This window comes from Ranitomeya variabilis, chromosome 7, assembly GCF_051348905.1.
Source record: "Ranitomeya variabilis isolate aRanVar5 chromosome 7, aRanVar5.hap1, whole genome shotgun sequence".
NCBI lineage: Eukaryota > Metazoa > Chordata > Amphibia > Anura > Dendrobatidae > Ranitomeya > Ranitomeya variabilis.
In genome coordinates this window covers 4899109-4925910 of record NC_135238.1, presented here as the reverse complement: position 1 = coordinate 4925910, position 26802 = coordinate 4899109, and the positions used below count along the sequence as shown (strand labels likewise).

General features: G+C 43.2%; 1 protein-coding gene across 2 annotated transcripts in view; it reads left to right on the top strand.

Moving 5' to 3' along the window:
• Positions 1-26802, top strand: part of LOC143785060 (uncharacterized) — a 70595-nt gene that overhangs the window by 32540 nt on the left and 11253 nt on the right. For both annotated transcript variants that reach the window (XM_077273729.1, XM_077273728.1), the window contains 2 exons: positions 13131-13217; positions 13658-13934. In XM_077273729.1, coding sequence (XP_077129844.1) covers positions 13131-13217; positions 13658-13934 — 364 coding nt within the window. The remainder of the gene's footprint in view (positions 1-13130; positions 13218-13657; positions 13935-26802) is intronic.

The window sequence follows — 26802 nt, the reverse complement described above, 5'->3', positions numbered from 1 at the left end:
CTTCCCGACCTTTGACGCCACGTAGGCATCATGAAAGTCGGTGCCAATCCGACCCATGACGCCTATGTGGCATCATGGAATGATCGCGTCCCTGCAGATCGGGTGAAAGGGTTAACTCCAATTTCACCTGATCTGCAGGGACAGGGGGAGTGGTACTTCACCCAAGGGGGGGTGGCTTCACCCCCTCGTGGCTACGATCGCTCTGATTGGCTGTTGAAAGTGAAACTGCCAATCAGAGCGATTTGTAATATTTCACCTAAAAAACTGGTGAAATATTACAATCCAGCCATGGCCGATGCTGCAATATCATCGGCCATGGCTGGAAAAACTTATGTACCCACCACCACCACCGATCTCCTCTCCGGTCCTCCGTCCGGTGCTCCGCTCCCCTCCGTCGTCCTGTCCGCTCCCCCATCCTCCTGCCCGCTCCCCCCGTGCTCTGATGCCACCCCCCATCCTCCGATCCACCCCCCATGCTCAGGTCCACCCCCTCATACTTACCGGGCCTCCCGGTGTCCGTCCGTCTTCTCCATGGGCGCCGCCATCTTCCAAAATGGCGGGCGCATGCGCAGTGCGCCCGCCGAATCTGCCGGCTGGCAGATTCGTTCCAGGTATATTTTGATCACTGAGATATAACCTATCACAGTGATCAAAATAAAAAAAATAGTAAATGACCCCCCCCCTTATCACCCCCATAGGTAGGGACAATAATAAAAAAAAAAGTAAATATTTTTTTTTCTTTTTCCACTAGGGTTAGGGTTAGAACTAGGGTTAGAACTAGGGTTAGGGGTAGGGGTAGGGTTAGGGGTAGGGTTAGGGCATGTGCACAAAAAAAACCTAAAACCAGGGAGAGACTGAGAACTGTTGAGGAAGAGCTTCATGTGTGTCTTTCCACCATTCCTGCCAGGATATCCCTTTTGTGTTTATCGAAACAGGCCCAGGTTTCACACTGAGTGAGTATGAATACATTTAGAATCTATATTATTAACTATATGTAGAATATGTACTGTTTTAGTGTCATTTTGTGCCATTTTGGTTGGTGGTGTGCCCCGGGATTTTTTAAGTATAAAAAGTGTGCCGCGGCTCAAAAAAGGTTGAAAATCACTGATCTATGATACATCTGGTATAGACCCGGGGTAATATATCATCTATGATACATCCGGTATAGACCCTGGGTAATATGTCATCTATGATACATCTGTTATAGACCCGGGGTAATATGTCATCTATGATACATCCGGTATAGACCTGAGGTAATATGTCATCTATGATACATCCGGTATAGACCTGGGGTAATATGTCATCTATGATACATCCGGTATAGACCCGGGGTAATATGTCATCTATGATACATCCGGTATAGACCCGGGGTAATATGTCATCTATGACACATCCGGTATAGACCCGGGTAATATGTCATCTATGATACATCCGGTATAGACCTGAGGTAATATGTCATCTATGATACATCCGGTATAGACCCGGGGTAATATATCATCTATGATACATCCGGTATAGACCCGGGGTAATATGTCATCTATGATACATCCGGTATAGACCTGGGGTAATATGTCATCTATGATATATCCAGTATAGACCCGGGGTAATATGTCATCTATGATACATCCGGTATAGACCTGGGGTAATATGTCATCTATGATACATCCGGTATAGACCTGGGGTAATATGTCATCTATGATACATCCGGTATAGACCTGGGGTAATATGTCATCTATGATACATCCGGTATAGACCCGGGGTAATATGTCATCTATGATACATCCGGTATAGACCTGAGGTAATATGTCATCTATGATACATCCGGTATAGACCCGGGGTAATATGTCATCTATGATACATCCGGTATAGACCTGGGGTAATATGTCATCTATGATACATCCGGTATAGACCTGGGGTAATATGTCATCTATGATACATCCGGTATAGACCTGAGGTAATATGTCATCTATGATACATCCAGTAGAGACCTGGGGTAATATGTCATCTATGATACATCCGGTATAGACCTGGGGTAATATGTCATCTATGATACATCCGGTAGAGACCTGGGGTAATATGTCATCTATGATACATCCGGTATAGACCTGGGGTAATATGTCATCTATGATACATCCGGTATAGACCTGAGGTAATATGTCATCTATGATACATCCTGTATAGACCTGGGGTAATATGTCATCTATGATACATCCGGTATAGACCCGGGGTAATATGTCATCTATGATACATCCGGTATAGACCCGGGGTAATATGTCATCTATGATACATCTGGTATAGACCTGGGGTAATATGTCATCTATGATACATCCGGTATAGACCCGGGGTAATATGTCATCTATGATACATCCGGTATAGACCCGGGGTAATATGTCATCTATGATACATCTGGTATAGTCCTGGGTAATATGTCATCTATGATACATCCGGTATAGACCCGGGGTAATATGTCATCTATGATACATCCTGTATAGACCTGGGGTAATATGTCATCTATGATACATCCGGTATAGACCTGGGGTAATATGTCATCTATGATACATCCTGTATAGACCTGGGGTAATATGTCATCTATGATACATCCGGTATAGACCCGGGGTAATATGTCATCTATGATACATCCGGTATAGACCTGGGGTAATATGTCATCTATGATACATCTGGTATAGACCTGGGTAATATGTCATCTATGATACATCCGGTATAGACCCGGGGTAATATGTCATCTATGATACATCCTGTATAGACCTGGGGTAATATGTCATCTATGATACATCCGGTATAGACCTGGGGTAATATGTCATCTATGATACATCCTGTATAGACCTGGGGTAATATGTCATCTATGATACATCCGGTATAGACCCGGGGTAATATGTCATCTATGATACATCCGGTATAGACCTGGGGTAATATGTCATCTATGATACATCCGGTATAGACCTGAGGTAATATGTCATCTATGATACATCCGGTATAGACCCGGGGTAATATGTCATCTATGATACATCCGGTATAGACCTGAGGTAATATGTCATCTATGATACATCCGGTATAGACCCGGGGTAATATGTCATCTATGATACATCTGGAATAGACCTGGGGAAATATGTCATCTATGATACATCCGGTATAGACCCGGGGTAATATGTCATCTATGATACATCCGGTATAGACCTGGGGTAATATGTCATCTATGATACATCCGGTATAGACCTGGGGTAATATGTCATCTATGATACATCCGGTATAGACCTGGGGTAATATGTCATCTATGATACATCCGGTATAGACCTGGGGTAATATGTCATCTATGATACATCCGGTATAGACCTGGGGTAATATGTCATCTATGATACATCCGGGATATAGACCCGGGGTAATATGTCATCTATGATACATCCTGTATAGACCTGGGGTAATATGTCATCTATGATACATCCGGTATAGACCCGGGGTAATATGTCATCTATGATACATCCGGTATAGACCTGGGGTAATATGTCATCTATGATACATCCGGTATAGACCTGGGGTAATATGTCATCTATGATACATCCGGTATAGACCTGAGGTAATATGTCATCTATGATACATCTGGTATAGACCTGGGGGAATATGTCATCTATGATACATCTGGTATAGACCCGGGGTAATATATCATCTATGATACATCCGGTATAGACCCGGGGTAATATGTCATCTATGATACATCTGGTATAGACCCGGGGTAATATGTCGTCTATGATACATCTGGTATAGACCTGGGTAATATGTCATCTATGATACATCCGGTATAGACCTGGGGTAATATGTCATCTATGATACATCCGGTATAGACCTGGGGTAATATGTCATCTATGATTCATCTGGTATAGACCTGGGGTAATATGTCGTCTATGATACATCTGGTATAGACCTGGGTAATATGTCATCTATGATACATCCGGTATAGACCTGGGGTAATATGTCATCTATGATACATCCGGTATAGACCCGGGGTAATATGTCATCTATGATACATCTGGTATAGACCTGAGGTAATATGTCATCTATGATACATCCGGTATAGACCTGGGGTAATATGTCATCTATGATACATCCGGTATAGACCTGGGGTAATATGTCATCTATGATACATCTGGTATAGACCTGGGGTAATATGTCGTCTATGATACATCCGGTATAGACCTGGGGTAATATGTCATCTATGATACATCTGGTATAGACCTGGGGTAATATGTCATCTATGATACATCTGGTATAGACCTGGGGTAATATGTCGTCTATGATACATCTGGTATAGACCTGGGTAATATGTCATCTATGATACATCCGGTATAGACCCGGGGTAATATGTCATCTATGATACATCCGGTATAGACCTGGGGTAATATGTCATCTATGATACATCTGGTATAGACCTGGGTAATATGTCGTCTATGATACATCTGGTATAGACCTGGGTAATATGTCGTCTATGATACATCTGGTATAGACCTGGGGTAATATGTCGTCTATGATACATCTGGTATAGACCTGGGTAATATGTCGTCTATGATACATCTGGTATAGACCTGGGGTAATATGTCATCTATGATACATCCGGTATAGACCTGGGGTAATATGTCATCTATGATACATCCGGTATAGACCTGGGGTAATATGTCATCTATGATACATCTGGTATAGACCTGGGGTAATATGTCGTCTATGATACATCCGGTATAGACCTGGGGTAATATGTCATCTATGATACATCTGGTATAGACCTGGGGTAATATGTCATCTATGATACATCTGGTATAGACCTGGGGTAATATGTCGTCTATGATACATCTGGTATAGACCTGGGTAATATGTCATCTATGATACATCCGGTATAGACCCGGGGTAATATGTCATCTATGATACATCCGGTATAGACCTGGGGTAATATGTCATCTATGATACATCCGGTATAGACCTGGGGTAATATGTCATCTATGATACATCCGGTATAGACCTGGGGTAATATGTCATCTATGATACATCCGGTATAGACCTGAGGTAATATGTCATCTATGATACATCCGGTATAGACCTGGGGTAAAATGTCATCTATGATACATCCGGTATAGACCTGAGGTAATATGTCATCTATGATACATCCGGTATAGACCTGGGGTAATATGTCATCTATGATATATCCAGTATAGACCCGGGGTAATATGTCATCTATGATACATCCGGTATAGACCTGGGGTAATATGTCATCTATGATACATCCTGTATAGACCTGGGGTAATATGTCATCTATGATACATCCGGTATAGACCTGGGGTAATATGTCATCTATGATACATCCTGTATAGACCTGGGGTAATATGTCATCTATGATACATCCGGTATAGACCCGGGGTAATATGTCATCTATGATACATCCGGTATAGACCTGGGGTAATATGTCATCTATGATACATCCGGTATAGACCCGGGGTAATATGTCATCTATGATACATCCGGTATAGACCTGGGGTAATATGTCATCTATGATACATCCGGTATAGACCTGGGGTAATATGTCATCTATGATACATCCGGTATAGACCTGGGGTAATATGTCACCTATGATACATCCGGTATAGACCCGGGGTAATATGTCATCTATGATACATCCGGTATAGACCCGGGGTAATATGTCATCTATGATATATCCGGTATAGACCCGGGGTAATATGTCATCTATGATACATCTGGAATAGACCTGGGGAAATATGTCATCTATGATACATCTGGTATAGACCCGGGGTAATATATCATCTATGATACATCCGGTATAGACCCGGGGTAATATGTCATCTATGATACATCTGGTATAGACCCGGGGTAATATGTCGTCTATGATACATCTGGTATAGACCTGGGTAATATGTCATCTATGATACATCCGGTATAGACCTGGGGTAATATGTCATCTATGATACATCCGGTATAGACCTGGGGTAATATGTCATCTATGATACATCTGGTATAGACCTGGGGTAATATGTCGTCTATGATACATCTGGTATAGACCTGGGTAATATGTCATCTATGATACATCCGGTATAGACCTGGGGTAATATGTCATCTATGATACATCTGGTATAGACCTGGGGTAATATGTCGTCTATGATACATCTGGTATAGACCTGGGTAATATGTCATCTATGATACATCCGGTATAGACCTGGGGTAATATGTCATCTATGATACATCCGGTATAGACCTGGGGTAATGTCATGTTCTCAATGGCAAGAGAACATAGCATCAACATATATAGGAACTAGCTCTTGGAAGATGGGAACTGAGCTGACCATGAACTAAACCTAACCCACAACTAGCAGTGGCCGGGTAGCATGCCTACGTTGATTCTAGATGCCCAGCACCAGCCGGAGGACTAAATAATGCTAGCAGAGGGAAATATTAGTCCTAGCTCACCTCTAGAGAAATACCCCGAAAGGAGACAGAGGCCCCCCACATGTATTGGCGGTGAATCAAGATGAAATAACAAACGTAGTATGAAAATAGGTTTAGCAAATTTGAGGTCCACTTACTACATAGCAGAAGACAGAAAGGGCACTTTCATGGTCAGCTGAAAACCCTATCAAAACACCATCCAGAAATTACTTTAAAACTCTGGCATTAACTCATAACACCAGAGTGGCAATTCCTGTTCACAAGAGCTTTCCAGACACAGTAACGAATCTACAGCTGTGAACTGGAACAAAAATGCAAAAACAAACATGGACAAGAGTCCAACTTATCTAGTAGTTGTCTAGGAGCAGGAACAAGCACAGAGAGGCTTCTGATAACATTGTTGACCGGCAAGCAACTAACAGAGCAGCAAGGTTATATAGCGACTCCCACATCTTGATGGGAACAGGTGAACAGAGAAGATGAAAACACCAGTTCAATTCCACCAGTAGCCACCGGGGGAGCCCAGAATCCAAATTCACAACAGTACCCCCCCCTCAAGGAGGGGGCACCGAACCCTCACCAGAACCACCAGGGCGATCAGGATGGGCCCTATGAAAGGCACGAACCAGATCAGAGGCATGAACATCAGATGCATTCACCCAAGAATTATCCTCCTGGCCGTATCCCTTCCACTTGACCAGATACTGGAGTCTCCGTCTGGAAACACGAGAGTCTAAGATTTTCTCCACAACGTACTCCAACTCACCCTCAACCAACACCGGAGCAGGAGGCTCAACGGAAGGCACAACCGGTACCTCATACCTGCGCAATAATGACCGATGAAAAACGTTATGAATAGAAAAGGATGCAGGGAGGTCCAAACGGAAGGAAACAGGGTTAAGAATCTCCAATATCTTATACGGGCCGATGAACCGAGGCTTAAACTTAGGAGAAGAGACCCTCATAGGGACAAAACGAGAAGACAACCACACCAAATCCCCAACGCAAAGCCGAGGACCAACACGACGGTGGCGGTTGGCAAAAAGCTGAGTCTTCTCCTGGGACAACCTCAAATTGTCCACCACCTGCCCCCAGATCTGATGCAATCTCTCCACCACAGCATCCACTCCAGGACAATCCGAAGATTCCACCTGACCAGAGGAAAATCGAGGATGAAACCCCGAATTACAGAAAAATGGGGACACCAAAGTGGCAGAGCTGGCCCGATTATTGAGAGCGAACTCTGCCAATGGCAAAAAAGCAACCCAATCATCCTGGTCAGCAGACACAAAACACCTCAGATATGTCTCCAGGGTCTGATTAGTCCGCTCGGTCTGGCCATTCGTCTGAGGATGGAAAGCGGACGAAAAAGACAAATCTATGCCCATCCTAGCACAGAATGCCCGCCAAAATCTAGACACGAATTGGGTCCCTCTGTCAGAAATGATATTCTCAGGAATACCATGCAAACGAACAACATTTTGAAAAAACAGAGGAACCAACTCGGAAGAAGAAGGCAACTTGGGCAGAGGAACCAAATGGACCATCTTAGAGAAACGGTCACACACCACCCAGATGACAGACATCTTCTGAGAAACAGGCAGATCTGAAATAAAATCCATCGAGATGTGCGTCCAAGGCCTCTTAGGAATAGGCAAGGGCAACAATAATCCACTAGCCCGAGAGCAACAAGGCTTGGCTCGAGCACAAACGTCACAAGACTGCACAAAGCCTCGCACATCTCGTGACAGGGAAGGCCACCAGAAGGATCTTGCCACCAAATCCCTGGTACCAAAAATTCCAGGATGACCTGCCAACGCAGAAGAATGCACCTCAGAGATGACTTTACTGGTCCAATCATCAGGAACAAACAGCCTATCAGGCGGACAACGATCCGGTCTATCCGCCTGAAACTCCTGCAAGGCCCGCCGCAGGTCTGGAGAAACGGCTGACAATACCACTCCATCCTTAAGGATACCTGTGGGCTCAGAGTTACCAGGCGAGTCAGGCTCAAAACTCCTAGAAAGGGCATCCGCCTTAACATTCTTAGAACCCGGTAGGTATGACACCACAAAATTAAACCGAGAGAAAAATAATGACCAGCGCGCCTGTCTAGGATTCAGGCGCCTGGCGGTCTCAAGATAAATCAAGTTTTTGTGGTCAGTCAATACCACCACCTGATGTCTGGCCCCCTCAAGCCAATGGCGCCACTCCTCAAAAGCCCACTTCATGGCCAAAAGCTCCCGATTCCCAACATCATAATTCCGCTCAGCGGGCGAAAATTTACGGGAAAAGAAGGCACAAGGCCTCATCACGGAGCAGTCAGAACTTTTCTGCGACAACACTGCCCCAGCTCCGATCTCAGAAGCGTCGACCTCAACCTGGAAAGGTAGAGCAACATCAGGCTGACGCAACACAGGGGCAGAGGAAAAACGGCGCTTAAGCTCCCGAAAGGCCTCCACAGCGTCAGGGGACCAATCAGCAACATCAGCACCCTTCTTAGTCAAATCGGTCAATGGCTTAGCAATATCCGAAAAACCAGCAATAAATCGACGATAAAAGTTAGCAAAGCCCAAAAATTTCTGAAGACTCTTAAGAGAAGAGGGCTGCGTCCAATCACAAATAGCTTGAACCTTGACAGGATCCATTTCAATGGAAGAGGGAGAAAAAATATATCCCAAAAAGGAAATCCTCTGTACCCCAAAAACACACTTAGAACCCTTCACACACAAAGAATTAGACCGCAAAACCTGGAAAACCCTCCTGACTTGCTGGACATGAGAGTCCCAGTCATCCGAAAAAATCAGAATATCATCCAGATACACAATCATAAATTTATCCAAATAATCGCGAAAAATATCATGCATAAAGGACTGGAAAACTGACGGAGCATTTGAAAGACCAAAAGGCATCACTAAATACTCAAAGTGGCCCTCGGGCGTATTAAATGCGGTCTTCCACTCATCCCCCTGCTTAATTCGCACCAAATTATACGCCCCACGAAGGTCAATCTTAGAGAACCACTTGGCCCCCTTTATGCGAGCAAACAAATCAGTCAGCAACGGCAATGGGTATTGATATTTAACAGTGATTTTATTCAAAAGCCGATAATCAATACATGGTCTCAAAGAGCCGTCTTTTTTTGACACAAAGAAAAAACCGGCTCCTAAGGGAGATGACGATGGACGAATATGTCCCTTTTCCAAGGACTCCTTTATATATTCTCGCATAGCAGCATGTTCAGGCACAGACAGATTAAATAAACGACCCTTTGGGTATTTACTACCTGGGATTAAATCTATGGCACAATCGCACTCTCGGTGCGGAGGTAATGAACCAAGCTTGGATTCTTCAAAGACGTCACGATAGTCAGACAGGAACTCAGGAATTTCAGAGGGAATAGATGATGAAATGGAAACCACAGGTACATCCCCATGAGCCCCCTTACATCCCCAGCTCAACACAGACATAGCTCTCCAGTCGAGGACTGGGTTGTGAGATTGCAGCCAAGGCAATCCTAGCACCAAATCATCATGTAGATTATGCAGCACCAGAAAGCGAATGATCTCCTGGTGATCCGGATTAATACGCATAGTTACTTGTGTCCAGTATTGTGGTTTATTATTAGCCAATGGGGTGGAGTCAATCCCCTTCAGAGGAATAAGAGTCTCCAAAGGCTCTAAATCATACCCACAGCGTTTGGCAAAGGACCAATCCATAAGACTCAAAGCGGCGCCAGAGTCGACATAGGCGTCCGTGGTAATAGATGACAAAGAGCAAATCAGGGTCACAGATAGAATAAATTTAGACGGTAAGGTGCAAATGGAAACAGATTTATCAAGCTTTTTAGTGCGCTTAGAGCATGCTGATATAACATGAGTAGAATCACCACAATAGAAACACAACCCATTTTTCCGTCTAAAATTCTGCCGCTCGCTTCGGGACAGAATTCTATCACACTGCATACTCTCTGGCGACTTCTCAGTGGACACCGCCAGATGGTGCACTGGTTTGCGCTCCCGCAAACGCCTATCGATCTGAATAGCCATTGTCATGGACTCATTCAGACCCGCAGGCACAGGGAACCCCACCATAACATCCTTAATGGCATCAGAGAGACCCTCTCTGAAAGTCGCCGCCAGGGCGCACTCATTCCACTGAGTAAGCACAGACCATTTACGGAATCTTTGACAGTAAATTTCCGCTTCATCTTGCCCCTGAGATAGGGACATCAAAGTTTTTTCTGCCTGAAGCTCCAAATGAGGTTCGTCATAAAGCAACCCCAAGGCCAGAAAAAACGCATCCACATTGAGCAACGCAGGATCCCCTGGTGTCAATGAAAAAGCCCAGTCTTGAGGGTCGCCCCGGAGCAAGGAAATCACAATCCTGACCTGCTGTGCAGGGTCTCCGGCAGAGCGAAATTTCAGGGACAAAAATAATTTGCAATTATTTCGAAAATTCTGAAACCCAGATCTATTCCCCGAGAAAAATTCCGGCAAAGGAATTCTCGGCTCAGATATAGGTGCATGACAAACCAAGTCTTGCAAATTTTGTACCTTCGTGGCGAGATTATTCAAACCTGCAGTTACACTCTGAAGATCCATTACAAACAGGTGGACACAGAGCCATTCAAAGATTAGAAGGAGAAAAAAAAAAAAAAAATTCTCAGCAGACTTCTTATTTCTCTCCTTTCTCAGCCAAGGATTTTAACCCTTTAGTGGGCCGGTCAAACTGTCATGTTCTCAATGGCAAGAGAACATAGCATCAACATATATAGGAACTAGCTCTTGGAAGATGGGAACTGAGCTGACCATGAACTAAACCTAACCCACAACTAGCAGTGGCCGGGTAGCATGCCTACGTTGATTCTAGATGCCCAGCACCAGCCGGAGGACTAAATAATGCTAGCAGAGGGAAATATTAGTCCTAGCTCACCTCTAGAGAAATACCCGGAAAGGAGACAGAGGCCCCCCACATGTATTGGCGGTGAATCAAGATGAAATAACAAACGTAGTATGAAAATAGGTTTAGCAAATTTGAGGTCCACTTACTACATAGCAGAAGACAGAAAGGGCACTTTCATGGTCAGCTGAAAACCCTATCAAAACACCATCCAGAAATTACTTTAAAACTCTGGCATTAACTCATAACACCAGAGTGGCAATTCCTGTTCACAAGAGCTTTCCAGACACAGTAACGAATCTACAGCTGTGAACTGGAACAAAAATGCAAAAACAAACATGGACAAGAGTCCAACTTATCTAGTAGTTGTCTAGGAGCAGGAACAAGCACAGAGAGGCTTCTGATAACATTGTTGACCGGCAAGCAACTAACAGAGCAGCAAGGTTATATAGCGACTCCCACATCTTGATGGGAACAGGTGAACAGAGAAGATGAAAACACCAGTTCAATTCCACCAGTAGCCACCGGGGGAGCCCAGAATCCAAATTCACAACAGGGTAATATGTCATCTATGATACATCCGGTATAGACCTGGGGTAATATGTCATCTATGATACATCCGGTATAGACCTGGGGTAATATGTCATCTATGATACATCTGGTATAGACCCGGGGTAATATGTCATCTATGATACATCTGGTATAGACCTGGGGTAATATGTCGTCTATGATACATCCGGTATAGACCTGGGGTAATATGTCATCTATGATACATCTGGTATAGACCTGGGGTAATATGTCATCTATGATACATCTGGTATAGACCTGGGGTAATATGTCGTCTATGATACATCTGGTATAGACCTGGGTAATATGTCATCTATGATACATCCGGTATAGACCTGGGGTAATATGTCATCTATGATACATCCGGTATAGACCCGGGGTAATATGTCATCTATGATACATCCGGTATAGACCCGGGGTAATATGTCATCTATGATACATCCGGTATAGACCTGGGGTAATATGTCATCTATGATACATCTGGTATAGACCCGGGGTAATATGTCATCTATGATACATCCGGTATAGACCTGGGGTAATATGTCATCTATGATACATCCGGTATAGACCCGGGGTAATATGTCATCTATGATACATCCGGTATAGACCTGGGGTAATATGTCGTCTATGATACATCTGGTATAGACCCGGGGTAATATGTCGTCTATGATACATCTGGTATAGACCCGGGGTAATATGTCATCTATGATACATCTGGTATAGACCTGGGATGATATTTATTTGCTAACAGGACTTGTCATCAGCCTTTTACTATGTAATCTGAGAGCAGGGTGATGTATCGCAGAGATCATGTTCCCGTGAATTGGCACTTACGGGGCTACTTGCTGTGGTTTTGCTACAATCCCTGTTTTCTCTGTAGCAGATCTAGCAGAGCTCTGAATGCTGAGTCCTTTATTTCCCGCACCCAGAATACTCTGGCAGCTTTCTTCATACATTGTACATTGACTGAATGCCTCAAATTAGTATTTAGGAAGGGGTTAAACAAAGATGGATAACCAGGTGGCATGAGACACCCAGTGATCATCTCCTACTGATAAAACACTGATTGTGTAGAAACAACAGGTCACATTCTAGAAAGTGACACATCAGTGGAATCTGGTCTCTGCCCCTCCATGCTTCTTATAGATCAGGTAGCAAAAACCTGCTGACAAATTCCCTTTAATCTAATTTCTTTCCAGCAGAGAGGAGCCGCTTATGATCCATCTTTAGAGGAATCGCATGCTCCTCACATGCCTCCTGCAGAGCAGCAATCCTCCTACGTGGAACGTGTAAGTCATTCACTTCTCTTGGTTTTATAGCTTTGAGGACTTAAAGGGAACCTGTAATGTAAAAAACGCTATTATCCTGCAAATATGGGGTTAATCTGCAGGTTAATAATACTCTAAAGCCTTGAGGCTGTCGCAGTGATGGCCCAGCTCCCAGGAAGAATTAACCCTTTATTCCCCCGGCAGTCTCCAGCTTTCAGTCATAGCGGTGCAGCCAGCCCGGCTTCAGTCACTGAGCGGCGGCTGTACCCACGGCCGGCTCCGACTTACTGCCAGCTCTGCTATGGTTGTTGTGTCTGTGGGTAGACCTATATTTCTTGTTCCATTACTCCCACATGTCACGATGTTCATGTACCGGTAACACCGCTTCTCTCGGCCATGATATTAATGTCATTGGAATAAGAATCAGATTTTTGTAACTGAATCTTTTGTGTTTCGTATAGCCCACACCAACTTCATCAAGATCCACCGTTGGCATCTTCTCTAGGTCGGAGGAGAGTGACTATTTCTGGTTGAAGAAACTCCTCGCATCAGAAGAGTTTGGACATAAGGACGTTCATTGTTATAAAACTTTAGGTAACGACGAGATGTTTCGAGAGATGGCCTTTAAGGTGAAGTTTTGGATTTTATACCACAGTTTGAAGAATGGGAAGATTCGTCTCACTGACAGCAAAGATTCCCTCTATGATACGGAGCTGGAACAGCTGTCAATCAAATTCGGTGAGAAGCCATAGTGTCTCCATCGGAGACAGGAGACCGTGTGCTACAATGTATCCACTTGTGTTTATCTTCATCCTTCTCTCTTCGATATTCCTCCTATCTTTAATTACTTCTCATTTTATCACCTTCATTTTTTTCTTCATTATTTTATGTCTCTGTTCTTCTGCACCTTTTTCTCTAGTCAATGTCTCGTCATCATCTTTCTCATATTCCTCCTTACCCGTTCTCTCTTTTTTTCTGATCATTTCACTTCTCCTTGTTTTGCCTTTGTTTTCTTCTTTGCCGTCGTCTTCATTCTTTTACGTTGTTCTTTTTTCTTTCTCTTCATAAATCTTCATAAACGCCTTTGATGTCTTCATCGTTCTCTTCTTCTGTTTCTCTTCTGTCTTATGTTATTTGCTTTTTATCTCCTTTATGTCTTATCCTCTTCTTGTTCTTTCTTTCTTCTACTTCTCCTTTTTTCTTTCTCTATATATTTTTATTTGTTTCTCCTTCGAGCATTTTGCTTACGTTTCTGATCCTATTGTTTCTCTGTTCTTCCATATCTTCTTTCTCTATATCTCTTTTTTCTTTTCTTTAACTTTCCTATCTTTACTTCTCCTTCCTTGCTTCTCTTTTCTACTTTTCTCATCTGCTGGATGTCTTCCGTTTATCTCTACCTTATTTTATTTTGTTTCCTCTTCTTTATCTGTCCTTTTTTCTCTTTCATGTCTTTATCATCCTCATCTTCTTCCGTTTTTTATTTTTTCTTTCATTTTATTTTGTCTTCATTTCTTTGCATTTTTATTTTCTTCTTTTTTCCTTTATACTTTTTTCATCTATTATTTTGCCCTTTTCTTTTCTTTTTTTATCCTGTTGTGTCCTTCACTTTTCATCTCCTTCATGTTTTCTTCATCCTCATCTTCTTCCTCATCTCATCTTCTTCTCTTTTTTCTATATATTTGTATTATTTATCTCTTTCATGTATTGTTCTAATTGTATTCATTTTTTTCTTTAGTCTTCTTCAGTTCTTTTTTCCTAATATACCTCACTTTGTTTTTCTTTAAGTCTTAAGTTTATTATCTTCATTCTCTTTTTCCTTTCCTCTTTTTCTAAGGGTCTTTTTTTCTTTTTCTATTCCTTATTCCCCTATTTCCCTGTGTATTCTTTTCCTCCATTTCCTTTTCCTTGTCCTTTTATTTAAAACTCTTATTTTGACTTTCTTTTTCTCTTTTGCTTATGTTCTTTTATATTTTCTCACTATTGTTTTATCATCAGCTTCATAGTCTTCTTGCTTCCCTGTTATCAGTTTCCTTTTTTTCACTTTATCCTTATATTTCTTAGGTTTTCATTGTCTTCTTCCATATTCTTCTTTTGCTACTTTTCTTTTACAGTATTTTTATCACTATCTTCATTTACTTTCACGTTTCTTTCATTCCTCTTTTTTATACCTTTCTATTTGTATCCTTTTCATATCTATATCTTCATTTTCTTTTCTTGGGGGAGATCTGTCTATTTTTCTTTCTATATCATTTTATTATTTTCATTATTATTATACATTTTTATAGCGCCATGTATTCCATGGCGCTTGACATGTGAAAAGGAGGCAAATATAGACAAATGCAATAAACATGAGCAAAAAACAAGGCATACAGGTACATAATGAGGTAGGACCCTAGGAGAGGGAAGAGCAGGTTGTGCAGTGGTTCAGTAGGTTGAGGATTACTGCAGGTTGTAGGCTTGTTGGAAGAGGTGGGTCTTCAGGCTCTTTTTGAAGGTTTCTATGGTAGGCGAGAGTCTGATGTGTTGGGGTAGACAGTTCCAGAGTAGAGGTGATACGCGAGAGAAATCTTGTATGCGATTGTGGGAAGAGGAGATAAGAGGGGAGTAGAGAAGGAGATCTTGAGAGGATCGGAGGTTCTGTGTAGGTAGGTACCAGGAGACCTTGTCACAGATGCATGGAGGAGACAGGTTGTGGATGGCTTGTATGTCATTGTGAGGGTTTTGAACTGGAGTCTCTGGCCAAAAGGAAGCCAGTGAAGGGCCTGGCAGAGAGGAGAGGCCGGGGAATGGCGGGGAGACAGGTAGATTAGTCGGGCAGCAGAGTTTAGGATGGATTGGAGGGGTGCCAGAGTGCTAGAAGGGAGGCCAGAGAGTAGGAGATTGCAGTAGTCAAGGCGGGAGATGATAAGGGAGGGCATGCACTAGTGTTTTTGTGGTGTCGCGATCAAGGAATGCAAGGATCCGGGAAATATTTTTGAGTTTGAGGTGGCAGGAGGCTTGGATATGTGGCTTGAAGGAGAGGGCAGAGTCGAGGATCACCCCGAGGCACCGGGCGTGTGAGACTGGGGAAAGTGAGCAGCCATTGACATTGATAGATAGGTCTGGTGGAGGGGTAGAGTGAGATGGGGGAAGATGACGAATTCTGTTTTGTCCATGTTCACTTTTAAAAAACGAGCAGAAAAGAAGGCTGAAGTAGCAGACAGACAGTGTGGGATTTTGGTAAGTAAGGAGGTGAGGTGAGGTCCGAACAGGTAGATCTGCGTGTCATCAGCGTAGAGATGATATTGCAGACCGTGAGATTCTATGAGCTGTCCCAGGCCGAAGGTGTAGATGGAGAAGAGCAGGGGTTGTAGAACAGAGCCTTGGGGAACACCGACTGACGGGGGGCGAAGTGAGGAGATGGTGTGGGGGAGGGAGACACTGAATGTTCGGTCTGTCAGATATGATGAGATCCAGGTTAGGGCCAAGTCTGTGATGCCGAGAGATGAGAGGATCTGTAACAGGAGGGAGTGGTCCACAGTGTCGAAGGCAGAAGACAGGTCTAGGAGGAGGAGGACAGAGTAGTGTCACTTGCTCTTGGCGGTTAGTAGGTCATTGGTGACTTTAGTACGAGCAGTTTCAGTTCATGTGACTGTTTTTTCTTTTCTCCAGGGAGGTCTGTCTCTTTTTCCTTCTATATCATGTGACTGATTTTTCTTTTCTTGGGGGAGGTCTGTCTCTTTTCCCTTCTATATCTTGTGACTGTTTTTTCTTTTCTTGGGGGAGGTCTGTCTCTTTTCCCTTCTATATCATGTGACTGTTTTTTCTTTTCTTGGGGGAGGTCTGTCTCTTTTCCCTTCTATATCATGTGACTGTTTTTTCTTTTCTTGGGGGAGGTATGTCTCTTTTCCCATCTATATCTTGTGACTGTTTTTTCTTTTCTTGGGGGAGGTCTGTCTCTTTTCCCTTCTATATCTTGTGATTGTTTTTTCTTTTCTTGGGGGAGGTCTTTCTCTTTTCCCTTCTATATCATGTGACTGTTTTTTCTTGGGGGGAGGTATGTCTCTTTTTCCTTCTATATCATGTGACTGTTTTTTCTTTTCTTGGGGGAGGTCTGTCTCTTTTCCCTTCTGTATCATGTGACTGTTTTTTCTTTTCTTGGGGGGAGGTCGGTCTCTTTTTCCTTCTTTATCATGTGACTGTTTTTTCTTTTCTTGAGGGGAGGTCTTTCTCTTTTTCCTTCTATATCTTGTGATTGTTTTTTCTTTTCTTGGGGGAGGTCATTCTCTTTTCCCTTCTATATCATGTGACTGTTTTTTCTTTTCTTGGGGGAGGTCTGTCTCTTTTCCCTTCTATATCTTGTGATTGTTTTTTCTTTTCTTGGGGGAGGTCTTTCTCTTTTCCCTTCTATATCATGTGACTGTTTTTTCTTTTCTTGGGAGAGGTCTGTCTCTTTTCCCTTCTATATCATGTGACTGTTTATTCTTTTCTTGGGGGAGGTCTGTCTCTTTTCCCTTCTATATCATGTGACTGTTTATTCTTTTCTTGGGGGAGGTCTGTCTCTTTTCCCTTCTACAGTATATAATGTGATTATTTTTTCTTTTCTTGGGGGGAGGTCTGTCTCTTTTCCCTTCTACAGTATATAATGTGATTATTTTTTCTTTTCTTGGGGGGAGGTCTGTCTCTTTTCCCTTCTACATCTTGTGATTGTTTTTTCTTTTCTTGGGGGGAGGTCTTTCTCTTTTCCCTTCTATATCATGTGACTATTTTTTCTTTTCTTGGGGGAGATCTGTCTCTTTTCCCTTCTATATCATGTGACTGTTTTTTCTTGGGGGGAGGTCTGTCTCTTTTCCCTTCTATATCATGTGACTGTTTTTTCTTTTCTTGGGGGAGGTCTGTCTCTTTTCCCTTCTTTATCATGTGACTGTTTTTTTCTTTTCTTGGGGGGAGGTCTGTCTCTTTTCCCTTCTATATCATGTGACTGTTTTTTCTTTTCTTGGAGGAGGTCTGTCTCTTTTCCCTTCTATATCATGTGACTGTTTTTTTCTTTTCTTGGGGGAGGTCTGTCTCTTTTCCCTTCTATATCATGTGACTGTTTTTTCTTTTCTTGGGGGGAGGTCTGTCTCTTTTCCCTTCTACATCTTGTGATTGTTTTTTCTTTTCTTGGGGGGAGGTCTTTCTCTTTTCCCTTCTATATCATGTGACTGTTTTTTCTTTTCTTGGGGGAGATCTGTCTCTTTTCCCTTCTGTATCATGTGACTGTTTTTTCTTGGGGGGAGGTCTGTCTCTTTTCCCTTCTATATCATGTGACTGTTTTTTCTTTTCTTGGGGGAGGTCTGTCTCTTTTCCCTTCTTTATCATGTGACTGTTTTTTCTTTTCTTGGGGGAGGTCTGTCTCTTTTCCCTTCTATATCATGTGACTGTTTTTTCTTTTCTTGGGGGAGGTCTGTCTCTTTTCCCTTCTTTATCATGTGACTGTTTTTTCTTTTCTTGGGGGGAGGTCTGTCTCTTTTCCCTTCTTTATCATGTGACTGTTTTTTCTTGGGGGGAGGTCTGTCTCTTTTCCCTTCTATATCATGTGACTGTTTTTTCTTTTCTTGGGGGAGGTCTGTCTCTTTTCCCTTCTTTATCATGTGACTGTTTTTTCTTTTCTTGGGGGAGGTCTGTCTCTTTTCCCTTCTATATCATGTGACTGTTTTTTCTTTTCTTGAGGGGAGGTCTGTCATGATCTCCATGGCCAGAGAACTAGCATAAGCCTCTATAGGAACAAGCTCTTGGAAGATGTAACTATACTGACCATGAACTAAACCTACCGCATCATCTAGAAGTAGCCAGGTAGCATGTCCTACTTTTTATCCCTATATGCCCAGCGCCGGCCGGAGAACTAAATAATGCTAGCAGAGGGAAATATAAGACCTGACTCACCTCTAGAGAAATGCCCAAAAAAAAAGGAGACAGAAGCCCCCCACATATATTGGCGGTGATATGAGATGAAACAACAAACGCAGCAGGAAAATAGTTTTAGCAAATTTGAGGTCCGCTTTCTAGATAGCAGAAGACAGAAAGCATACTTTCATGGTCAGTAGAAAACCCTAACAAAACACATCCAGAAATTACTTTAGGACTCTGGCATTAACTCATAATACCAGAGTGGCAATTCCTGATCAACAAGAGCTTTCCAGACACAGTAACGAAACTGCAGCTGTGAACTGGAACCAAAATACAAAAACAAAACATGGACGAATGTCCAACTTATCTAGTAGATGTCTGGGAGCAGGAACAAGCACAGAGAGGCTTCTGATAACATTGTTGACCGGCAAGCATCTAACAGAGAAGCCAGGTTATATAGCGACACCCAGATCTAATCAGAACAGGTGAACAGGGAAGATGATGTCACAAGTTCAATTCCACCAGTAGCCACCGGGGGAGCCCAGAATCCAAATTCACAACAGTACCCCCCCCTCAAGGAGGGGGCACCGAACCCTCACCAGAACCACCAGGGCGATCAGGATGGGCCCTATGAAAGGCACGAACCAGATCAGAGGCATGAACATCAGATGCAGTGACCCAAGAATTATCCTCCTGGCCATATCCCTTCCACTTGACCAGATACTGGAGTCTCCGTCTGGAAACACGGGAGTCTAGGATTTTTTCCACAACGTACTCCAACTCACCCTCAACCAACACCGGAGCAGGAGGCTCAACGGAAGGCACAACCGGTGCCTCATACCTGCGCAATAACGACCGATGAAAAACGTTATGAATAGAAAAGGATGCAGGGAGGTCCAAACGGAAGGAAACAGGGTTAAGAATCTCCAATATTTTATACGGACCGATGAACCGAGGCTTAAACTTAGGAGATGAGACCCTCATAGGGACAAAACGAGAAGACAACCACACCAAATCTCCAACACAAAGCCGAGGACCAACACGACGGTGACGGTTGGCAAAAAGCTGAGTCTTCTCCTGGGACAACTTTAAATTGTCCATCACCTGCCCCCAGATATGATGCAATCTCTCCACCACCGCATCCACTCCAGGACAATCCGAGGATTCCATCTGACCGGAGGAAAATCGAGGATGGAACCCCGAATTACAGAAAAACGGGGAAACCAAGGTGGCAGAGCTGGCCCGATTATTGAGGGCGAACTCCGCCAATGGCAAAAAAGCAACCCAATCATCCTGGTCAGCAGACACAAAACACCTCAGATATGTCTCCAGGGTCTGATTAGTCCGCTCGGTCTGGCCATTAGTCTGAGGGTGAAAAGCAGACGAAAAAGACAAATCTATGCCCATCCTAGCACAAAATGCCCGCCAAAATCTAGACACAAATTGGGTTCCTCTGTCAGAAACGATATTCTCAGGAATACCATGCAAACGAACAACATTTTGAAAAAACAGGGGCACCAACTCGGAAGAAGAAGGCAATTTGGGCAGGGGAACCAAATGAACCATCTTAGAAAAACGGTCACACACCACCCAGATGACAGACATCTTCTGAGAAACAGGCAGATCTGAAATAAAATCCATCGAGATGTGTGTCCAAGGCCTCTTAGGAATAGGCAAGGGCAACAATAATCCACTAGCCCGAGAACAACAAGGCTTGGCCCGAGCACAAACGTCACAAGACTGCACAAAGCCTCGCACATCTCGTGACAGGGAAGGCCACCAGAAGGATCTTGCCACCAAATCCCTGGTACCAAAAATTCCAGGATGACCTGCCAACGCAGAAGAATGCACCTCAGAGATGACTTTACTGGTCCAATCATCAGGAACAAACAGCCTATCAGGCGGACAACGATCCGGTCTATCCGCCTGAAACTCCTGCAAGGCCCGCCGCAGGTCTGGAGAAACGGCTGACAAGATAACTCCCTCCTTAAGAATACCTGTGGGGTCAGAGTTGCCAGGTGAATCAGGCTCAAAACTCCTAGAAAGGGCATCCGCCTTAACATTCTTAGAACCTGGTAGGTACGATACCACAAAATTAAACCGAGAAAAAAATAATGACCAGCGCGCCTGTCTAGGATTCAGGCGCCTGGCGGTCTCAAGATAAATCAAATTTTTGTGGTCAGTCAATACCACCACCTGATGTCTGGCCCCCTCGAGCCAATGGCGCCACTCCTCAAACGCCCACTTCATGGCCAAAAGCTCCCGATTCCCAACATCATAATTCCGCTCAGCGGGCGAAAATTTACGGGAAAAGAAGGCACAAGGCCTCATCACGGCGCAGTCAGAACTTTTCTGCGACAACACTGCCCCAGCTCCGATCTCAGAAGCGTCGACCTCAACCTGAAAAGGAAGAGTCACATCAGGCTGACGCAACACAGGGGCAGAAGAAAAACAGCGCTTAAGCTCCTGAAAGGCCTCCACAGCATCAGGGGACCAATTAGCAACATCAGCACCCTGTCTAGTCAAATCGGTCAATGGCTTAACGACATCCGAAAAACCAGAAATAAATCGACGATAAAAGTTGGCAAAGCCCAAAAATTTCTGAAGACTTTTAAGAGAAGAGGGCTGCGTCCAATCACAAATAGCTTGAACCTTGACAGGATCCATCTCAATGGAAGAGGGAGAAAAAATATATCCCAAAAAGGAAATTCTCTGAACCCCAAAAACGCACTTAGAACCCTTGACACACAGAGAATTAGACCGCAAAACCTGAAAAACCCTCTTAACTTGCCGGACATGAGAGTCCCAGTCATCCGAAAAAATCAGAATATCATCCAGATACACTATCATAAATTTATCCAAAAAATCGCGGAAAATATCATGCATAAAGGACTGGAAGACTGAAGGGGCATTAGAAAGACCAAAAGGCATCACCAAATACTCAAAGTGGCCCTCGGGCGTATTAAATGCGGTTTTCCACTCATCCCCCTGCCTGATCCGCACCAAATTATACGCCCCACGGAGATCAATCTTAGAGAACCACTTGGCCCCCTTTATGCGAGCAAACAAATCAGTCAGCAACGGCAATGGGTATTGATATTTAACCGTGATTTTATTCAAAAGCCGATAATCAATACATGGTCTCAAAGAGCCGTCTTTTTTTGACACAAAGAAAAAACCGGCTCCTAAGGGAGATGACGATGGACGAATATGTCCCTTTTCCAAGGACTCCTTTATATATTCTCGCATAGCAGCATGTTCAGGCACAGACAGATTAAATAAACGACCCTTTGGGTATTTACTACCCGGAATTAAATCTATAGCACAATCGCACTCACGGTGCGGAGGTAGTGAACCAAGCTTGGGTTCTTCAAAGACGTCACGATAGTCAGACAGGAACTCAGGGATTTCAGAGGGGATAGATGATGAAATGGACACCAAAGGTACGTCCCCATGAGTCCCCTTACATCCCCAGCTCAACACAAACATAGCTCTCCAGTCAAGGACTGGGTTGTGAGACTGCAGCCATGGCAATCCCAGCACCAAATCCTCATGTAGATTATACAGCACCAGAAAGCGAATAATCTCCTGGTGATCCGGATTAATACGCATAGTTACTTGTGTCCAGTATTGTGGTTTATTATTAGCCAATGGGGTGGAGTCAATCCCCTTCAGAGGAATAAGAGTTTCCAAAGGCTCTAAATCATACCCACAACGATTGGCAAAGGACCAATCCATAAGACTCAAAGCGGCGCCAGAGTCGATATAGGCGTCAGTAGTAATAGATGACAAAGAGCAAATCAGGGTCACAGACAAAATAAATTTAGACTGTAAAGTGCCAATGGAAACAGATTTATCAAGCTTTTTAGTACGTTTAGAGCATGCTGATATAACATGAGTAGAATCCCCACAATAGAAACACAACCCATTTTTCCGTCTAAAATTCTGCCGCTCGCTTCTGGACAGAATTCTATCACACTGCATGCTTTCTGGCGTCTTCTCAGTGGACACCGCCAGATGGTGCACTGGTTTGCGCTCCCGCAGACGCCTATCGATCTGAATGGCCATTGTCATGGACTCATTCAGACCCGCAGGCACAGGGAACCCCACCATAACATCCTTAATGGCATCAGAGAGACCCTCTCTGAAAGTAGCCGCCAAGGCGCACTCATTCCACTGAGTAAGCACAGACCATTTACGGAATCTTTGGCAGTAAATTTCAGCTTCATCTTGCCCCTGCGATAGGGACATCAAAGTTTTTTCTGCCTGAAGTTCCAAATGAGGTTCCTCATACAGCAAGCCCAAGGCCAAAAAAAACGCATCCACATTGCGCAACGCAGGATCCCCTGGTGCCAATGCAAAAGCCCAGTCTTGAGGGTCGCCGCGGAGCAAGGAAATCACAATCCCAACCTGCTGTGCAGGGTCTCCAGCAGAACGAGATTTCAGGGACAAAAATAACTTACAATTATTTCTAAAATTCTGAAAGCTAGATCTATTCCCTGAGAAGAATTCCGGCAAAGGAATTCTCGGCTCAGATACCGGAGCATGAATAATAAAATCTTGCAAATTTTGTACTTTCGTGGTGAGATTATTCAAACCTGCAGTTACACTCTGTAGATCCATTATAGACAGGTGAACACAAAGCCATTCAAAGATTATAAGGAGAGAGAAAAAAAAGAAAGACTGCAGCATAGACAGACTGGCAAGTGATCCAATTAAGAGCACAGAAAAAAAAAAAAAAGAAAAAAAAAAAAAAAACTCTCAGCAGACTTCTTATTTCTCTCCTTTCTCAGCCAAGGATTTTAACCCTTTAGTGGGCCGGTCAAACTGTCATGATCTCCATGGCCAGAGAACTAGCATAAGCCTCTATAGGAACAAGCTCTTGGAAGATGTAACTATACTGACCATGAACTAAACCTACCGCATCATCTAGAAGTAGCCAGGTAGCATGTCCTACTTTTTATCCCTATATGCCCAGCGCCGGCCGGAGAACTAAATAATGCTAGCAGAGGGAAATATAAGACCTGACTCACCTCTAGAGAAATGCCCAAAAAAAAAGGAGACAGAAGCCCCCCACATATATTGGCGGTGATATGAGATGAAACAACAAACGCAGCAGGAAAATAGTTTTAGCAAATTTGAGGTCCGCTTTCTAGATAGCAGAAGACAGAAAGCATACTTTCATGGTCAGTAGAAAACCCTAACAAAACACATCCAGAAATTACTTTAGGACTCTGGCATTAACTCATAATACCAGAGTGGCAATTCCTGATCAACAAGAGCTTTCCAGACACAGTAACGAAACTGCAGCTGTGAACTGGAACCAAAATACAAAAACAAAACATGGACGAATGTCCAACTTATCTAGTAGATGTCTGGGAGCAGGAACAAGCACAGAGAGGCTTCTGATAACATTGTTGACCGGCAAGCATCTAACAGAGAAGCCAGGTTATATAGCGACACCCAGATCTAATCAGAACAGGTGAACAGGGAAGATGATGTCACAAGTTCAATTCCACCAGTAGCCACCGGGGGAGCCCAGAATCCAAATTCACAACAGAGGTCTTTCTCTTTTCCCTTCTATATCATGTGATTGTTTTTTCTTTTCTTGGGGGAGGTCTGTCTCTTTTCCCTTCTTTATCATGTGACTGTTTTTTCTTTTCTTGGGGGAGGTGTGTCTCTTTTCCCTTCTATATCATGTGACTGTTTTTTCTTTTCTTGGGGAGGTCTGTCTCTTTTTCCTTCTTTATCATGTGACTGTTTTTTCTTTTCTTGGGGGGAGGTCTGTCTCTTTTCCCTTCTATATCATGTGACTGTTTTTTTTTTCTTGGGGGAGGTCTGTCTCTTTTTCCTTCTATATCATGTGACTGTTTTTTCTTTTCTTGGGGGGAGGTCTGTCTCTTTTCCCTTCTATATCATGTGACTGTTTTTTCTTTTCTTGGGGGAGGTCTGTCTCTTTTTTTTTCTATATGATGTGACTGTTTTTTCCTTTTCTTGGGGGAGGTTTGTCTCTTTTCCCTTCTATATCATGTGACAGTTTTTTTCTTTTCTTGGGGGAGGTCTGTCTCTTTTCCCTTCTTTATCATGTGACTGTTTTTTCTTTTCTTGGGGGAGGTGTGTCTCTTTTCCCTTCTATATCATGTGACTGTTTTTTCTTTTCTTGGGGGAGGTCTTTCTCTTTTTCCTTCTTTATCATGTGACTGTTTTTTCTTTTCTTGGGGGGAGGTCTGTCTCTTTTCCCTTCTATATCATGTGACTGTTTTTTTTTTCTTGGGGGAGGTCTGTCTCTTTTTCCTTCTATATCATGTGACTGTTTTTTCTTTTCTTGGGGGGAGGTCTGTCTCTTTTCCCTTCTATATCATGTGACTTTTTTTTCTTTTCTTGGGGGAGGTCTGTCTCCTTTTTCTTCTTTATCATGTGACTTTTTTCTTTTCTTGGGGGAGGTCTGTCTCTTTTTCCTTCTTTATCATGTGACTGTTTTTTCTTTTCTTGGGGGAGGTCTGTCTCTTTTCCCTTCTATATCATGTGACTGTTTTTTCTTTTCTTGGGTGGAGATCTGTCTCTTTTTCCTTCTATATCATGTGACTGTTTTTCTTGGGTGGAGGTCTGTCTCTTTTCCCTTCTATATCATGTGACTGTTTTTTTCTTTTCTTGGGGGAGGTATGTCTCTTTTCCCTTCTATATCATGTGACTGGTTTTTCTTTTCTTGGGGAGAGGTCTGTCTCTTTTTCCTTCTATATCATGTGACTGTTTTTCTTGGGGGAGGTCTTTCTCTTTTTCCTTCTATATGATGTGACTGTTTTTTCCTTTTCTTGGGGGAGGTCTGTTTCTTTTTCCTTCTTTATCATGTGACTGGTTTTTCTTTTCTTGGGGGGAGGTCTGTCTCTTTTTCCTTCTATATCATGTGACTGTTTTTTCTTTTCTTGGGGGAGGTCTGTCTCTTTTCCCTTCTATATCATGTGACTGTTTTTTTCTTTTCTTGGGGGGAGGTGTGTCTCTTTTCCCTTCTATATCATGTGACTGTTTTTTTCTTTTCTTGGAGGAGGTCTTTCTCTTTTTCCTTCCATATCATGTGACTGTTTTTTCCTTTTCTTGGGGGAGGTTTGTCTCTTTTCCCTTCTATATCATGTGACAGTTTTTTTCTTTTCTTGGGGGAGGTCTGTCTCTTTTCCCTTCTATATCATGTGACTGTTTTTTCTTTTCTTGGGGGAGGTCTGTCTCTTTTCCCTTCTTTATCATGTGACTGTTTTTTCTTTTCTTGGGGGAGGTATTTCTCTTTTTCCTTCTTTATCATGTGACTGTTTTTTCTTTTCTTGGGGGGAGGTCTGTCTCTTTTTCCTTCCATATGATGTGACTGTTTTTTCCTTTTCTTGGGGGAGGTCTGTTTCTTTTTCCTTCTTTATCATGTGACTGGTTTTTCTTTTCTTGGGGGAGGTCTGTCTCTTTTTCCTTCTATATCATGTGACTGTTTTTTCTTTTCTTGGGGGAGGTGTGTCTCTTTTCCCTTCTATATCATGTGACTGTTTTTTCTTGGGGGGAGGTATGTCTCTTTTTCCTTCTATATCATGTGACTGTTTTTTCTTTTCTTGGGGGAGGTCTGTCTCTTTTCCCTTCTATATCATGTGACTGTTTTTTCTTGGGGGGAGGTATGTCTCTTTTTCCTTCTATATCATGTGACTGTTTTTTCTTTTCTTGGGGGGAGGTCTGTCTCTTTTCCCTTCTATATCATGTGACTGGT